At 40.2% G+C, this 16,706-nt stretch overlaps 1 protein-coding gene across 1 annotated transcript in view; it reads left to right on the top strand.

The window, feature by feature from the left end:
* LOC142161545 (anthrax toxin receptor 1-like) overlaps positions 1-16,706 on the top strand; it is a 134,422-nt gene that overhangs the window by 54,243 nt on the left and 63,473 nt on the right. Inside the window, exon 7 of the mRNA XM_075217255.1 lies at positions 10,741-10,809. Coding sequence (XP_075073356.1) covers positions 10,741-10,809 — 69 coding nt within the window. The remainder of the gene's footprint in view (positions 1-10,740; positions 10,810-16,706) is intronic.

Below are 16,706 nucleotides of genomic sequence, written 5' to 3'. Positions count from 1 at the left end.
AGTTATACAGCTATTTGAACTGAACTGTGAATGTCTATGAATTAGGTTTTGTGTCTAAATGTGATTTGCCACAAATTTTAAAAGAATTTATTTGTAGAATAAGTAAAATGTTTCTACCAACAAGCACTTGAATTGTTACAAATTGCTTTTATGAAAACATATGGGTGGCCTGGAGTACTGTGCAGAAACTGCTGTAAGTGAAAAAAGATTTTCTTGCTCTCTGGTTATACGTGATATTGGTATTGTTGGATATCTAGTTGTCCTCACTATTGTGGAATTTTTTATTTTTGTGTTGTTGTACCCCACATTTTTCTTTTGCTCTTGGAATTTTTTCCCCAGTTTTGTCGATTACTTGTTACAGTGTGAAAATAAAGAAGTTTTAAAAAAGAAAAAAAAGATTTTCTTAGTTTTTTAGCGTTTAGTTAATTTCATTATTTATTCAATGGATAGTAAGAACTGTTTGGCTAATGCACACTCTGAAACACATTAGACATTTCAGTCAATTTGCTTAAGTGTAGAACATGTAAACAAACACTTTCATTCTGTTTCCTGTTAAGGAATTTAATTAATGCTCCTTTTAGGTCTACTCAAAATAGAATATATATTTTAGGAGCAATCAGTCTGTATATGCCTTTACACACCTATGAACTAGCAGGCCGGTATTTTGTGTATCACATCCTGCAATTACATCAGGAGCAGCAGACACAATGAATACACAGCTGTTTAACTTCTCAGCACATGTTCCTATGTGTGAACATTCTGAGTCTGTTAATTGCCATTTCCTGGCTTCTGTTTGTTTATCTTACTTGCAAAAAGTTAAAGGTCTATCATGTAAATTGGCTAAAGTCATCAGGAACTGTGTAGCTTGTTTATGTGAAAAATATTTCAGTTTCTTTCATTCCACAATAGAAAATCCTGGTTCTTTGCCTGGGTCATAACTTTGCTTTCATTGATGGCTTATTGGGACAAATGTTTCAGAGACCGAAACTAAATGCCTTTCAACCAAATCATGGTAACCGAAGATGTGTCACACCCATTATCATATGCTGGTTTAAGGGCCATCATTAAATAAGCTCCATTTTGTTAGGTGTTAAAGTGTTTGTTATCCTGCCCCCTCTTTCCTGTGCACTTGTCTACCTTGGGGTAAATGTATCAAGGTCCGATTTTGCAAATCCAGAGATTGATGAAGCTGAGATTTCATGTAAAATCGCCAGAGTTGTGCTTCTGTCAAAATCGCTATTTCCAAAATCGATAGAGATCAAACTCCCGACTGTTTGCCACTCCAGCTATACAACTCTCAAATGTATGAAGCTGCGATTAAGCAACTCAGGAGAGTTTGCTTTCAAACATGCCAGATACAACACGCTGCATTCTAGCAGCGTGTTGTATAAACACATCACTGTTACACTGCCCTGTCATACTGCCGGAGCTCCGGCAGCTGTTAAAACTGAATAGATGAAAGTTAAAAAATAAGCGTGGGGTCCCTTCTCTATTCAGTCTTAACCCTAGTGCTGCCAGACTACTGCTGGTTCCATGAAAATCGGGGAAAAATTTTGCGTGGGGTCCCTCCGATTTTCATGGAACCAACACTAGGCAAACCAGCTGGGGTTGGTGGCACTATAGCAAGGGGACACGCGGCAGTGGTCCCCCTGCCATAATGACAACCAACCCCAGGCTGTTTAGCACTGGGCTGGAAAAAAACGTGCGGGCCCCCCCTCTAGGGACACCCAGCCCAGTGTTGATAGCACTAGGCTGGGTGACGATAATGACGATTAATGTATATAAAAAAAAAAACAGACCCCATTTTGTTTTGTGGAACTACAAGTCCCAGCCAGCCCGGGTGCCATAAATGGTGTGGGCATGCTGGTCAGGCGCGGGCTGGGAGAGGGATGGCCGGGGGGCACACAGGCGGCCGCATCATATGACAGGGGATGCGGCCGCCTGTGCGCTGACACGGCCGCATCTGATGTCATCAGATGCAGCCGCGGGGGGAAAACTATGTTTTTTGCATCCGGGGGGGCGGCCGGCCGGCCTACCCCCCGGCCCTAATAGCCGTCTGACCCACCGTTGCCCCCCTGCCCCCCGGGCCAGCCCGCCCCTGATGCTGGTACTTGTATAACTACAAGCACTAGCATACCCATGGCAGCCAGGGCATGTTGGCACTTGAAGAACCACAAGTGCCAACATGCCCTGACACCTACGGCTTGCTGGGACCTGTAGTTCCAGAAAAAAAATGTTAAATAAATCACTACATTCTGGTTAAAATCACTGACATTTAATAAAAATAATAAACCCACAATAAAGACAGTAAACACCCTCAATGATACCATATATTTTTATTAAAAATAACAAATACCCTATACTTACCACCGATTTTTTCATCTGTCGTCAGCAGCTTGTAATCCTAAAATGACTGTCACCAAAGTCCCAAATAAATTTGTAATTTCCAAAGTCCCTGCTTGTAATGTCCAAAATAAATTTGTAATTTCCAAAGTCCCTGCTTGGAATCTCTTCTGTTCTTCTTGGCCACAAAGCCCCCCAAGTTGATTGAAGTCTTCAGCCAGGAGGGCCCCTTGTTGATTGAATTCTTCTTTGCTGCAGCCAGAAGGGCCCCATATTTGTAACATCCCACGATTTTTCTTTCTTGATTGAAGAAGAAAAAAATGCAGGACCGCCGCAAACAGCTTCTACTAGCTAGAAGCTCTGATACGCAATGAGCTTAGCTCTTGCGCTAGGTCTATTTATAGTATTAGGGGATTTTTTCACGGTCGCGAGAAAATTAAGTGTGAGGACGGAAGGGGAGGCACGTGAATTGTGCCACTTTGGCCCTGCTCCCAGTGGTGCAGTGACGCAAAAGCGTTATCCCATCTTGGAGGCTACCATCCTGCCCACTGATGCTGGAGAATGACCTGCTCTCCCAGGAGTCCAGGAGCCCTACTGGAATTCGGGAGTCTCCTAGACATTCCGGGAGAGTGGGCAAGTATGACTAAATCACAGCATTCACCATAGCTCTGACTTTTGCCGTTTAGCCATGTGACGCTACGAGCAACATCTAAAACCAGTGCAGCTGCTGAAGTTGTCAGTATGCTTTAAATTGAGGGAAAAATATATATTTGCGTACAATCTTCAAAAGAAAATTGAAACGATCGGACCTTCAGTCATAGGTACAATTGTTGTAGATAACATGTTGGTTGGAATATTCTCCAGTGTGTACTTAGTCTTAGTATAAAGACTGACTCATTCCACACAAAAACAAAGGTGTTAGATTTTAGGAAGGCCGACTTTGTAGAGATGGGAAATTGTGTAAGTGACTCTTTGCCAGAGTGGAAATTGTGTAAGTGACTCTTTGCCAGAGTGGAAGAACTTGAAAGGAGTGCAGGAGAGGTGGAAAAAAATTGTATTACTAAATGCAACAGACCTTTGTATCAAAAGGGTTAGGAAAAGCACAAGGAAAAGAAAACCAGTGTGGTTTGCAAAAGAAGTAGCAAGTATAGTGAAAGCAAAAAGATGGCCTTTTGGAAATATAAGCTGACTCAGAATAATGAAGACAATGAGGTGTATCTTCTTAGACAGAAGAATGCTAAGAAGGTAATCAGATGTGCAAAGGCACACGCTGAAGAGAAAATGGACCAGCCAGTAGGTAAAGGAGGCAAAACTGTTTTTTGGTATATAAGTAAAAGGAGAAAATTAAAAGGAGGAATAATAATACTAAACACAGAGGAATAGTCTTGTTGAGGGAGACAAGGTACCAGATCATCTTAATAAAAAAAAATTCTCAGTGTTCACTACATAAAGAGAGGGGAAGGGGCCACAGTTAAATTGCAAGTATACTCATAAAAATGAAGTAGTTACAAGTACATTTACAGAGGAAAAGGTGCTAGCAGAGCTCTCAAAACTGAAAGTGAATAAATCATTGGGGCCAGATGGGATACAACCAAGGATACTAAAATAGCTTAAAGTGGTGCTGGTAATACCATTAATAGAATTATTCAAACAGGCACTAGATAGAGAAGAATTTTCAGAGGACTTTAAAATAGCAAACGTAGTCCCAGTGCAAAGAAAAGGAAGAGGCAAGCAACTACAGACCTGTGAGCCTTACATCAGTAGTAGGGAAATTGATGGAAACACTCTTAAAATAATGAGATGTAGAATATCTAAAATCCAGTAATGTACAGGATCCCAACCAGCATGAATTTATTGGGGGGAGATCATGTCCAACAAATCTTATTGATTTTTTGACTGGGTGACTAAAGTAATAGATCAAGAGGGGTCGTAGGTGTAGATTATCTAGATTTTAGTAAGGCTTTTGACACTGGCCCACATAACGGATTGTTAAATAAACTCGAAAGTTTGGGATTGGCTTCAGAGATTGTTTGATGGATAAGATCTTGGTTGCAGGATAGAAAACAAAAAGTTATAGAAAATGGAGTACATTCACAGGAGGGAAAGGTTACCAGTGGAGTACCTCAAGGATCTGTACTTGAACCAGTGCTTTTTAATATCTTTATTGGTGACATTGCAAATGGTATTGAAAGTAAAGATGAGCGGGCTTGGATTTCGCTAATCCGAGCCCACCCGAACAGTGAGGATCCAACAGGATTCGAGCACTGTTCGGGTACTTCCGGCCGCCCAAGGAATTCAAAACGAGGCTATGACATCCAAGTCTCGCGTCGGATCTTGCGAGACTCGGATGTCATAAATGCCCCGCTAGCGGCCGCCATCTTTATTCTCCCTGTGGGTAGTGTAGAGGGAGGTTGTTGAGAGATAGTGATACTGTGCTCTGTCCTGCTGATTATTTTAGTAAAGTGTGCTCTGTCCTGCTGATTATTTTAGTAAAGTGGTGCTTTGTCCTGCTGAGTCCAGTAGTACTTTGGCCAGTGCTCTGTCCTGCTGATTCCAGTGGTTCTTTGGCCAGTGTCTGTCCTGCTGAGTCCAGTGGTGCTTTTGTCCTGTATTTTTTTCTGCTAAGTCCATAGTAATTTGATAATTATCCCAAAATCTTAATAAAAAAATTTAAAATTTAAAAAAAATATAAAAAAATAATTTAAAAATTATAAAAAATATTATAGAGCAATATATTATTGCAGTCCCAAAAAATAGGTACTGCAATCTACATTACTACGTTCACTGTTTCTGCAGTCCCAAAAAATAGGAACTGCAATCTATATTACTACGTTCACTGTTTCTGCAGTCCAAAAAAATAGAAACTGCAATCAATATTACTACGTTCACTGTTTCTGCAGTCCCAAAAAATAGGAACTGCAATCTATATTACTACGTTTACTGTTTAAGCAGTCCAAAAAATAGGAACTGCAATCTATATTACTACGTTCACTGTTTAAGCAGTCCCAAAAAATAGGAACTGCAATCAATATTACTACGTTCACTGTTTCTGCAGTCCCAAAAATTAGGAACTGCGATCTATATTACTACGTTCACTGTTTCTGCAGTCCCAAAAAATAGGTACTGCAATCTATATTACTACGTTCACTGTTTCTGCAGTCCCAAAAAATAGGTACTGCAATCTATATTACTACGTTCACTGTTTCCGCAGTCCCAAAGTGTGTGTGATTTAGGGGTACGCTCTCTTGTGCTGCATATAATGGAGTACAAAAATTTAGAGGATAAAGTAGGGAAAGATCAAGACCCACTTCCTCCTAATGCTGAAGCTGCTGCCACTAGTCATGACATAGACGATGAAATGCCATCAACGTCGTCTGCCAAGGGCGATGCCCAATCTTCAACACCTGTGGCTGCGAGGATAAAGCTCAGTTTTCCTAAAAGACCCGCTGGCGGGGATGCTGAGAACATCTGGTCCGGACTGAAGGACCTGCCAACCATTGTAGACATGTCTACTGTCGCTGCATTGGATGCTGTCACAATTGAAAAAATGATGGAGGATTACTTTGCTGACACCATCCAAGTAGACATGTCAGACAGTCTATATTCTTACTGGCAGGAAAAAAAGCCAGTTTGGAAGCCCCTGTACAAACTGGCTCTATTTTACCTGAGTTGTCCCCCCTTCAGTGTGTACTCGGAAAGAGTTTTTAGTGCAGCGGGGAACCTGGTCTGTGAGCGGCGAAGGAGGTTGCTTCCGCAAAACATTGAAAAAATGATGTTCATAAAAATGAATGATCAATTCCTCAATCAAGAACAGCACTGCCCTCCAGAGACTACAGAGGGACCTGTGGTTGTGGAGTCCAGCGGGGACGAATTGATAATGTGTGAGGATGAGGAAGTACACACTGAAGGGGGAGAGGAATCAGAGGATGAGGATGAGGACGACATCTTGCCTCAGTAGAGCCTGTTTAGTTTGTACAGGGAGAGATGAATAGCTTTTTTGGTGTGGGGGCCCAAACAAACCAATCATTTCAGCCACAGTTGTTTGGTAGGCCCTGTCGCTGAAATGATTGGTTTGTTAAAGTGTGCATGTCCTATTTCAACAACATAAGGGTGGGTAGGAGGTCCCAAGCACAATTCCATCTTGCACCTTTTTTTTTTTCTTTGCCAGCTCGTTTTGTAGGGGTCCAAACAAACCAATCATTTCAGCCACAGTGTGCATGTCCTATTTCAACAACATCAGGGTGGGTGGGAGGGCCCAAGGACAATTCCATCTTGCAACTCTTTTTTTGGCATTATGTGACCGTCCAACAGTCGTTTGCCATGAGCACGAAGTACGACAGTAGTCATCCTATGGCAAAGCGGATAACTGCGGCCTTAACAGCTATGTTGGTGTTAGACGTGCATCCGGTGTCCGCCATCTGTGCAGTGGAATTCAGACAATTTGAAGGAGGTATTGTGGCCCCGGTACCAAATTGGGTACTGGGGCTACTCCACTATGCAGTCCAGAAAGCTTTGTATCAGATATTAAACTACATTCACTGTTCCTGCCAAATAAAAAAAGAATGAAAATGCCCTGTCATCAACAAAAACAAGAGGTAGTGACGCGCTAGAACTCCACCCTCTATATGCTGCAGAGGATGTAGGAGCAGCCATCTGTGCGGTGGAATTCAGAAAAGTTGGAGGAGGTATTGTGGCCCCGGTACCAAATTGGGTACCGGGGCCACTCCACTACGCAGTCCAGAAAGCTTAGTATCAGATATTAAAGTAATTAAATTATGTTCACTGTTCCTGCTACATCAAAAAAGCATGAACATGCCCTGCCATCAACAAAAACAAGAGGTAGTGACGCGCTTGAACTCCACCCTCTATATGCTGCAGAGGATGGAGGAGCACAAAAAAGCCATTCAAGCCTACACAGCCACCTACGATAGGCCACGTGTTTGTGCCGCCCACTTGTGTCGCTTAGCTTAGACATCCAGCTACCTCGGTGCAACGTTTTGGACTAAAAACAATATTGTGAGGTGTGAGGTGTTCTGAATAGACTGGAAATTAGTGGAGATGATTGTTATTGAATGTTATTGAGGTTAATAATAGCGTAGGAGTGAGAAAACCCCAAAAAACTGGATTTTAGCACTTTTTATGCTTTTTTAAAAATAAATCAGAACCCAAAACCCTAAATCAGAACCAAAACCTTTCGTCAGGTGTTTTGGCAAAGCAAATCAGAACCCAAAACCTCAAGCTAATCAGAACCCAAAACACAAAACACTAAAAGTGGCCGGTGCACACCCCTAATTGAAAGTAAAGTATGCCTTTTAGCAGATGACACAGAGATATGCAACAGGGTAGACACACCAGGAGGGGTGAAACAAATGGTGGATGATCTAGGTATACTAGAGGAATGGTCAAGAGAGTGGCAACTACAGTTTAATGCCAAAAAATGCAAAATCATGCACTTGGGTCTCAAAAACCCAAAGTCTAAACATAGTATTAATGGCACTATAATGGAGACTACTGAGGAAGAAAAGTATCTAGGAGTCACTATTTTAGGTGGCTTAAAGGCAGGTAAGCAATGTAACAAAGCAATGAGGAAGGCAAATTAGATGCTTGATTGCATAGAGAAAGGCTGTAAAAGGATTTCTAGGGTGATTATGGGGTTTTAATCGCCTTAATAATCTGGCAAAGTATGGATGACCATTTAATACTGTTAATTATGCAACCAACTCCTCGCAAAAGTACTTCTGATTTAACCTGAGAAATATAATTCTTATTTTCCATTAAATCCACAGGACCAATATCCATATAATAGCTTATGCTCATATCTTCAAGAAAAACTACACACAAAATATAGTTTAATTTAAAACGTGTTGTATTATTAACATTCTAATTGTAAAACGTATGTATATATTATAAAACAGTAAACAGCGTAACAATATTTTACACAAAGTCTAGATTTTGGTGCAATACATTACATTTATTGCCTGTTTTATATAAATATATAAGTCATTGTCTAAGTGTATGTGTGTGAATCAAGCATTACCTATTGATTTAGGTGTGTGAATGCACTGTGTGTGTAGGGGGAGGAAGGGGAAGACCTTTGGGGGAGGGAGAACACACAGACAATCAAGCACACATTTTAGCCTTTCAATATTTTCACATTATCTCAAAACTTCTGCCATGTCCAACAGCCATTATTCACTATCCACATTCCCTTCACGTGAAATCTTCTAGATGGCAGCCATTTCTATTTTCTCTATTGTCTGAATCAGCCTGCTCTGAACACATGGTATTTTACCTTGCTCCCATATTAATTACATCAACATTTCCAGCAATAGACCACATTATTTCAGAGATTCAGCGTTATAAACTACCCTTTAAATCAACAGTCTAACAAAATGTTATATTTAACAATCTGACCACTTCCTGAACAATCCACTTGCTATGCATCTAAATCCTAATTTCAGCCACACTTTTCAACAGCAGCATAGCAAACTTTCCAATACCACCTACACAGTTTCTACACTTTCCCTTTAAATACTTTTCCAACACCACCATTCTATCAAACAAACAAACTATGCACAACCATTTCCATACACTTCTATTACACACATTTGCAATATTATTACAAGGCATGCATTTATGTAACACTATCCATACCAAACCAAAGTTTTCACTAACCCCCATTTTATCTGAACTCAGACCATTCCATTCAAATAAGCTATGAAAACTTCATTCTAACATTAAACCAACATAGAACCACACAGAACTATGTATATATCCAGATTCAACTCAATTTTATCTGAACTCAGACAATTCCATTCAAATAACCTAACAAAACTCCATTACAACATTAGTCAACCATCTCCCATTCAAAAACACATTAAACTATGTTTCCAGACTCACTCACCTTTCATTCATTCCATTCAAAACTCCATTATAACATTTTTCCTGCAACCCAGGTTCTAATATAAATGGCCTCTCCAGGCCCCTATATACAGACTTCCATGGAACTAAGCTTGCAGTAACCATCAGCTAAGTTCTCTCACCTTGGGAGCAGGGCAGGGAAAGGAAGTTTCTTCATTATGTAACGTGTATCAAAACCTTTCTTGTGGGTGGACTTTACCTTTCCACAGGAAACAGACCACAGCCTTTCACATGTTAATCTGACCAACTACTCAAAACTTATTTCTCTGGTATTCAAGTTTCCATAGTAACAGGTGGGGGAGGAGAACTTTGTGCCTAGTCACCTTCTAATTCAATTGTGGCTGAATCTTTTCATATGTTATGTTATAAAATGAGATATAAAATAATAGATTATTTATATACTCTTCATCAAAAGTGTTATTAGCAGAAAGAAAGAAGTAATAATGCCACTGTATAGGTCATTGGTACTGATTCATCTAGAATACTGTGTTCAATTCTGGAGGCCATATCTCCAGAAGAATATAAATACATTAGAGACTGTATAAAAAGGGCATTGAAAATGGTGCATGGCCTACAGCACAAAACTTACCCGGATAGACTAAAAGATCTTAATATGTATAGTTTGGAGCAGAGAAGGGAAAGGGGGGACATGATAGAAACTTTGAAATATATCAAGGGATGTAACAAGCTACAGGAGGGAAACATTCTTCAAAGGAAGATAAATATTAGAACAGGAGCACATGTGCTAAAACTGGAGGGAAGTAGGTTCAGATGAAATATGAGGAAATATTACTTCACAGAAAGAATAGTGGATAAGTGGAATAGCCTCCCATCAGAGGTGGTTGAGGATAATACAATTTAAACATGCCTGGGATAGACATAATAATATCCTTACAAATAACTAAGGATCAAATAGGGTTTGAGGTTACCATAGGTTAGTATATGGACTAGATGGGCCATGAGGTTAAATTCTAGGTACATATATATATATATATATATATATATATATATATATATATATATATATCTCATCATCATCAACAGTTAGTTATATAGCGCCACTAATTCCGCAGCGCTGTAGTACAGAGAACTCATTCACATCAGTCCCTGCCCCATTGGAGTTTACAGTCTAAGATATATATATATATATATATATATATATATATATATATATATATATATATATATATATATTTACTGGTTTATATATACAATATGTGTATCTGCTTAAGTAAATATGTATGTCTGTGTGTGGACTACATGTGTAATAACTCACCCTCTACTCTAAAATATGAAGATGTAAGGTCACTCCATTGGTCAGTAACCTGCCGAAAAGCAACCTGTGGCCTGCGCATTTTTATGGTCCCAGAACACCTTATAATTTGCTGGTGTGTTTTTGTGTGTGTGTGGTTAAATTATCCCATATATGTACTATGCATATGCTATTTGCTTATGTTACCTTTTGTTTTATTTTAGGCAGAGAGAGCTCGCAACTTGGGTGCCATAGTTTATTGTGTAGGAGTGAAAGACTTTAATGAAACACAGGTAAGTGGAACTATCACAATGAATTGGTCTTTGGAATTAGGTGGTGGTGCAAATTATTGGTACATACAGCTGTGTACAGGAACTTCTAAACCAGCTGCATATCTTTTAGTTTTCTTTTTTATGTCAATATTTAAATTATGCAATTCATCATATATTTCTACCAAGTAACTGGGTCCAATCTGGCCACCCATTTCACCCACGGAGCGAATGACCAGACCATTGGCACAGTTGACTGATAATTCTGCATAGTGTCATTTCTTTCACATGCAAATGGGATTTTTACAGGCTTTTATGCACATATCCTTAAAATGGGAAGCAAACGCACATAAATTAGGACATGAGTTTACAAAAGAAAAAAAACTCAATTTCCACTGTGCCTCTGTTGCTTTACAGCATACATTATTATGCTAGGAATTGTTTTATGCTGTGTTTTTTAAAATTTGTGTTCAGATTATTATAATTATTGAGACCTTAGTGAGGGGCCTATTTGCCCTGTTAAGTATTATCTGTCATCGCAACGATGACAGGTGACCTAATCATCATCATCAACATTTATTTATATAGCGCCAGCAAATTCTGTAGTGCTTTACAATTGGAAACAAACATTAATAAGACAATACTGGGTAATACATACAGACAGAGAGGTAAGAGAACCCTGCTCGCAAGCTTACAATCTATAGGACTAATGGAGCAATTTACTATTAAAATTTTGTCAGGACAGGACATCCAAGAGGAGGTGGCGATGACTCTATAATGATGAATACTCTAGGTTCTGACCCAGAGTCTTTACTCCGCATGGGCGACCTAGCGTTGCGCAGGTCAAAGGTAATTTTCGATAACTATCGCAGCAGAGAGCAGGAAGGCTGAAAATCCTTCTCCTGTGATGCTCTCGCCATAGGAGATGACGTCAGTCATCGGGGTCAAGCTCCAAAGGCCAAGCTTTTTGGGGCATGTATTATGGGGACTGCGGTATTGTGCGGTACTTTGCCTAACGCCAGAGTACTGCTTTGACATTCTCAGCAGAACCTTACCTCCCTATTGCGCCAGATTGGGCAGGAGAGTCCTGACTTTATGGGACTTTACCTCCATCCTGACAGTCAGGACTTTTTGTCACCTAGGCTAGGAATTTGATGATTCATATTATTTAATATGCCCAGAGTGCAACCACCCATTGCCAGAAATATATTTTTCAGAAATAAACCACCAAATTTCCAGCACAGAGAAATCTCCTATTGCTAGACATATATTGCACATACATGGATAGATCTATGGATGGGAGGCTAAATATGGCTGCAGCCTTAAAGGAAACATTGGAGGCCTCATAGAAAAGGGTGTCCCCTAGGTAGATTAGACCAGAACATGGTCTTGTTTGTACTGACAATAGCCAGTTGGAAATGTGCAGTGGACCTCAAGCCTAATATGACTCCTTTACAATGTTTAATGCAAAGAAAACATAGGGAAAATTACTTTATTACCCTCTGATATCACAAAATGTATTATCTTTTTAAGTATCTACAGTACTATATATGTGTGCTACTTTGGGCTCTCATAACTGGATTTATTGGTAGACCATACATACCCAACCTTACTCTGTGTGAATGTACTGTATATAATCACATTTATTTACTCTAACATTCATTAAGAATCCATATATGGCTCTAGCAACAACTCTGACAAACAACAGCTCACACATTCTTAAATTAGGTATAACTTAAAAAATTGAATGTCCTAGAAATAACACTCTTGCTACACATTAAAAAACCCTACATTCGATATTTTCGTATAAAGTTTGCTACACATTTCTATGCCCCTTTTGTTTCAGCTGCAGGAGTCCCCTTACTGCTCATTTGTACCCAATTTTTCTGATGTGCTTTCGTTCTCTGTTACATTAAATAGATCCTGAAGTCAGAATTCATGATATGAAACAGAGGGACAGAGGCAGCCCTGGGCAGTGAGGCAGATTTACATGGACAGAGACAGGATGGAAACAGCCAGACTGTCAGAAACAGATATTTGCAGTAGGGACACTGACGGCGTAATATTACTATACATATGCAAGGTCTAGAGTCTTGGCTCGTCAAAATGAAACACAAGCATTCAGTTATATTTTTGCACAGATTTTACTGCTTTTTCTGTAGGGCAGCTATTTGGCAACATTCATTATGAGCAGCACGGTAGCTCAGTGGTGAGCACTTCTGCTGCACAGCACTGGGGTCATGAGTTCAATTCCCAACCATGCCCTTAATTCTGTGGAGTTTGTATGTTTTCCCCGTGTTTGCGTGGGTTTTTTCCGGGTGCTCCGGTTTCCTCCCACAACATGCTATTAGGTTAATTGGCTGCTATTAAATTGCCCTTAGTCTCTCTCGGTCTGTGTGTGTGTATGTTAGGGTAAGCTCCAATGGGGCATGCATGTTGAGTGCTTTATTACTTATGAGCATGAGCACAAAGCATTAGTTTCTGAACCAGTTCTTTGTGCGCTTGCGCAGAAGTAAAAAGGTACGTCATACACCGGAAAGTCAAATTGCTTCCATGTCAACATTAACCCCCCTTATGTTCTCTCAAAAATAGTCTGTAATGTATGTACTTTATATACAGTCCTACTTTTTGTAAGACATAGTTCACTTTGCTGTATGTACAGTGAATTCAAGTAAAACACACCTTGTTATGACTCTCCCCAATCCATTTTAATGGGTTAATATTGCAGAATGCCATATATTGTCACTTTGTCAATTTGCTATCACGAGATCATGAAACAAACCATAAATATGCTCATCATCATCATCATCATTATCATCATTTATTTATTTATATAGCGCCACTAATTCCGCAGCGCTGTACAGAGAACACTCTCACACCAGTCCCTGTCCCACTAAAACTTACAGTATAAATTCACACACACACACACAGACAGACAGACTAAGTCCAATTTGATAGCTGTCAATTGATCTACTGGTATGTTTTTGGATTATGGTAGGAAACTGGAGTGCCCTGAGGACTGAGGAAACCCACACAAGCATAAGGAGAACATATAAACTCCACACAGATAAGGCCTTGGTCATCCAACAACTAGAAGCATTTTGTAATATGAGTTATGTTTATGTAAAAGCTTCTAAAAATAAACTATTGAGAATTGTTTTTTATTTTGTTAGCTAAATGGGTTTAAGAAGGTGTTTTTAGAAGTTACTTTATCTTCCAATAATCTAACAATTGGAGAGAAAATTGTTCCCTCACATGAGACATGCAGAACTGTGTTTTATTGTGGATAAATCCTGAGGCATTTCCCCATTTGAATGGAAACCTGCATATTTTTGTTTTATGACTCTTTAGTATCAAGCCGAATTACTTACATAAACAGTTAAGTTGAAAGAAGAGATCCAGATCCATCAAGTTTAACCTTTCAAAAGTTCTAATTGCCTTGATCCAGAAGACGGCAGAACAATCCCCCACTGTGACAGTTGCCAATTAAGCTCCTCAGAGGGATACAATTTTTCCCTAACTCCTAAATAGAATACATTAAGAGGACCAATCACTCCCGTAATGTTCTACAATCATAGCTACAAGCATCATTTCTTGTAAGAAAGGCCTGAAATACATTTGTGTTATTCTGTTAGTGAATTTGCCATCATCACCTTATGTAGTAAGGAATTACACATGCAGTAAAGTACCACTTCCTGTGCTGATGGTGAAACAGTTTGCCTACTATAACCCCTTGCCCTCTGCATTGTCCTTGGTAGAAAACGTTTGCTAGACAAATCTTTGTATTGACTGATATAGTTATTGACTGTATTTAAACATAATAATAATAAGGTCGCCTCTGCACATATTTTCAAACACAAACAAACCTAGTATTTCTAACCTCTCAAGGTCTCCTCTCATAATGATGTACCCTAAACAGTGATTTATATTCAAGATGTGGTCTATCTAGTGATTTATACAATGGTACTGCTTTGCAATACGTACATGTATCCATGCTGCTACCTGGCACTGTGCGCTACAATTCAGTTTTCTATCAACTAGCATTCCAAAGTCCTGTTTCATTTAAATTTTCCCATATTATGTTCCTTTGACTGTGTAAGTAGCCATGGCTGCCAAGAGGAATTAATGGCCCCGGAACAACAACTTCATGGGGCCCCCCTCTTATAGTTGAGCATGACAAAAAGATTTGCGCCGCCACTACGCAGCAGCGCAAAGATGGAGGTGTTTATATGATTGGGGCATGTCTATGCACCATTGGGGTGTGGCTAGCAGGTGAAAAGCGCTAAGCCACCCTCCTACAGAACACCATTGGCACATGGGTGCAGTGCCCGCTCGCTTGAGTGTGACATATGTCCCAGCACTCCTGACTTTCAGGACCTCTAGCACCATAGTGTAGTATATAAAGAATGCAGTGTGTACATAAAGAGTTCACAGTCCTGGCCTGCCCCTTACATTGGGCAGAACACTCACCAAAAAATTACCCACTAGAATCACAACATTTCACAGACTGTCCTGCTCTCTCCTACCTGTTCTTGTCACTTTCACCACCTGTGGCTGCTGGTTTCTTTAGTTGCGGCTTCTCTGGATCCTTGACTGTTGGGAGCCCTATTTGAAAAAAAATAGGTACATTTCGAAAATTCAAACCAGCCCCGACGTTAAATCAATAGCATCCGCGAGTAACAATTAGGCCTTCCTCCAACCCCAACATTAAAGTAATAGTATTCCCATTTAATAAATAAACCTATTATATGCCCTGCAAACAGCCCCAGCAATAAATTAGTAGTATTTACATTTCATAAATATACCTATTTCCCACAACCATCACTGCCATTAAATAATTCATTGTCACATTTAATAAAGAGACCTAATTCTCCCCAAACTCACCCCCACACCACCAATTTATGATGATGGTGTGGGGTGATTGTGGGGCAATTTAATAGTCTCCACTATTAAATTGCCCCACCCTCACCCAGGGCCCGATTAAGGGTTCCAGCCGCCCTAGGTTATTACCACTGCAGCGCCCCCCCCCCCCCTCCCCCTCCAATATAAGTGTATAGGAATACTCCTGAATATGTATATTCAGGAGAATTCGCCAGCATTCAAAATTAGACAGATTGTGCATTCTCTCTTACCTGTTCTTGCTCTTCTCTCTTCCCTGTTCTTGCAGCTTTGTTGTCTTCTAGCTGCTTCTGGAAAGTCGGGGTCCTGTTTTGAAAATATGCAGCAATTGTATTATAATGCTAAATGTTAACAAAGCCTGAATGATTAGGCTCCAAAACACAACAGTCCATTATGGATATATAAAACTACCCCATAGCACAGGCATATGTAGGCAATAAAATATATGAAAATTGTTGTCAAAGAGCTATAATCAAATATAAACCTCTATCAGCCCCATCTGACTAAAATTTTGCATTCTAATGACCCTAGAACCACAGAGACCATCCTCATAACCGTCACACAATACAAAGATTATGCCCCCCCAAAGCTGCTCTATTTTTTTAAATAGTCCCCTCAACCATTTCATCAGCCCCATTCAGCCTCTTCAACTGCCCCCATTAGCATTGTTAGCTGCCCCCATTAGCCTCTTTTCCTGCCCCCATAAGCAGTGTTATCTGCCCCATTAGCATTGTTACCTGCCCCCATTAGCCTCTTCACCTGCCCCTTTAGCATTATCTGCCCCCATTAGCAATGTCACCTGCCAGCATTAGCCTCTTTACTTGCCCCTTTAGCTTTGTTACCAGCCCCTCTGCCCCCAGACATTAGGACTTACCTGTTGTTCCTGGGAGGCAGTCTTCTCTCCAGCGCTATACATGACAGGCAATCTGGCAGCGATCGCTGCTAGCTGCCTGTCAGCGCGGCCGTGGGCGCTTCTTACTGTGGTCACGTGAGATGTGGATGTCCTGATCTCATCTGACCAC

The sequence above is a fragment of the Mixophyes fleayi genome, chromosome 6 (genome assembly GCF_038048845.1).
Source record: "Mixophyes fleayi isolate aMixFle1 chromosome 6, aMixFle1.hap1, whole genome shotgun sequence".
NCBI classification, from domain to species: Eukaryota; Metazoa; Chordata; class Amphibia; order Anura; family Limnodynastidae; genus Mixophyes; species Mixophyes fleayi.
The sequence above is the reverse complement of the archived record's forward strand: the minus strand, read 5'-3'. Positions and strand labels throughout refer to the sequence as shown.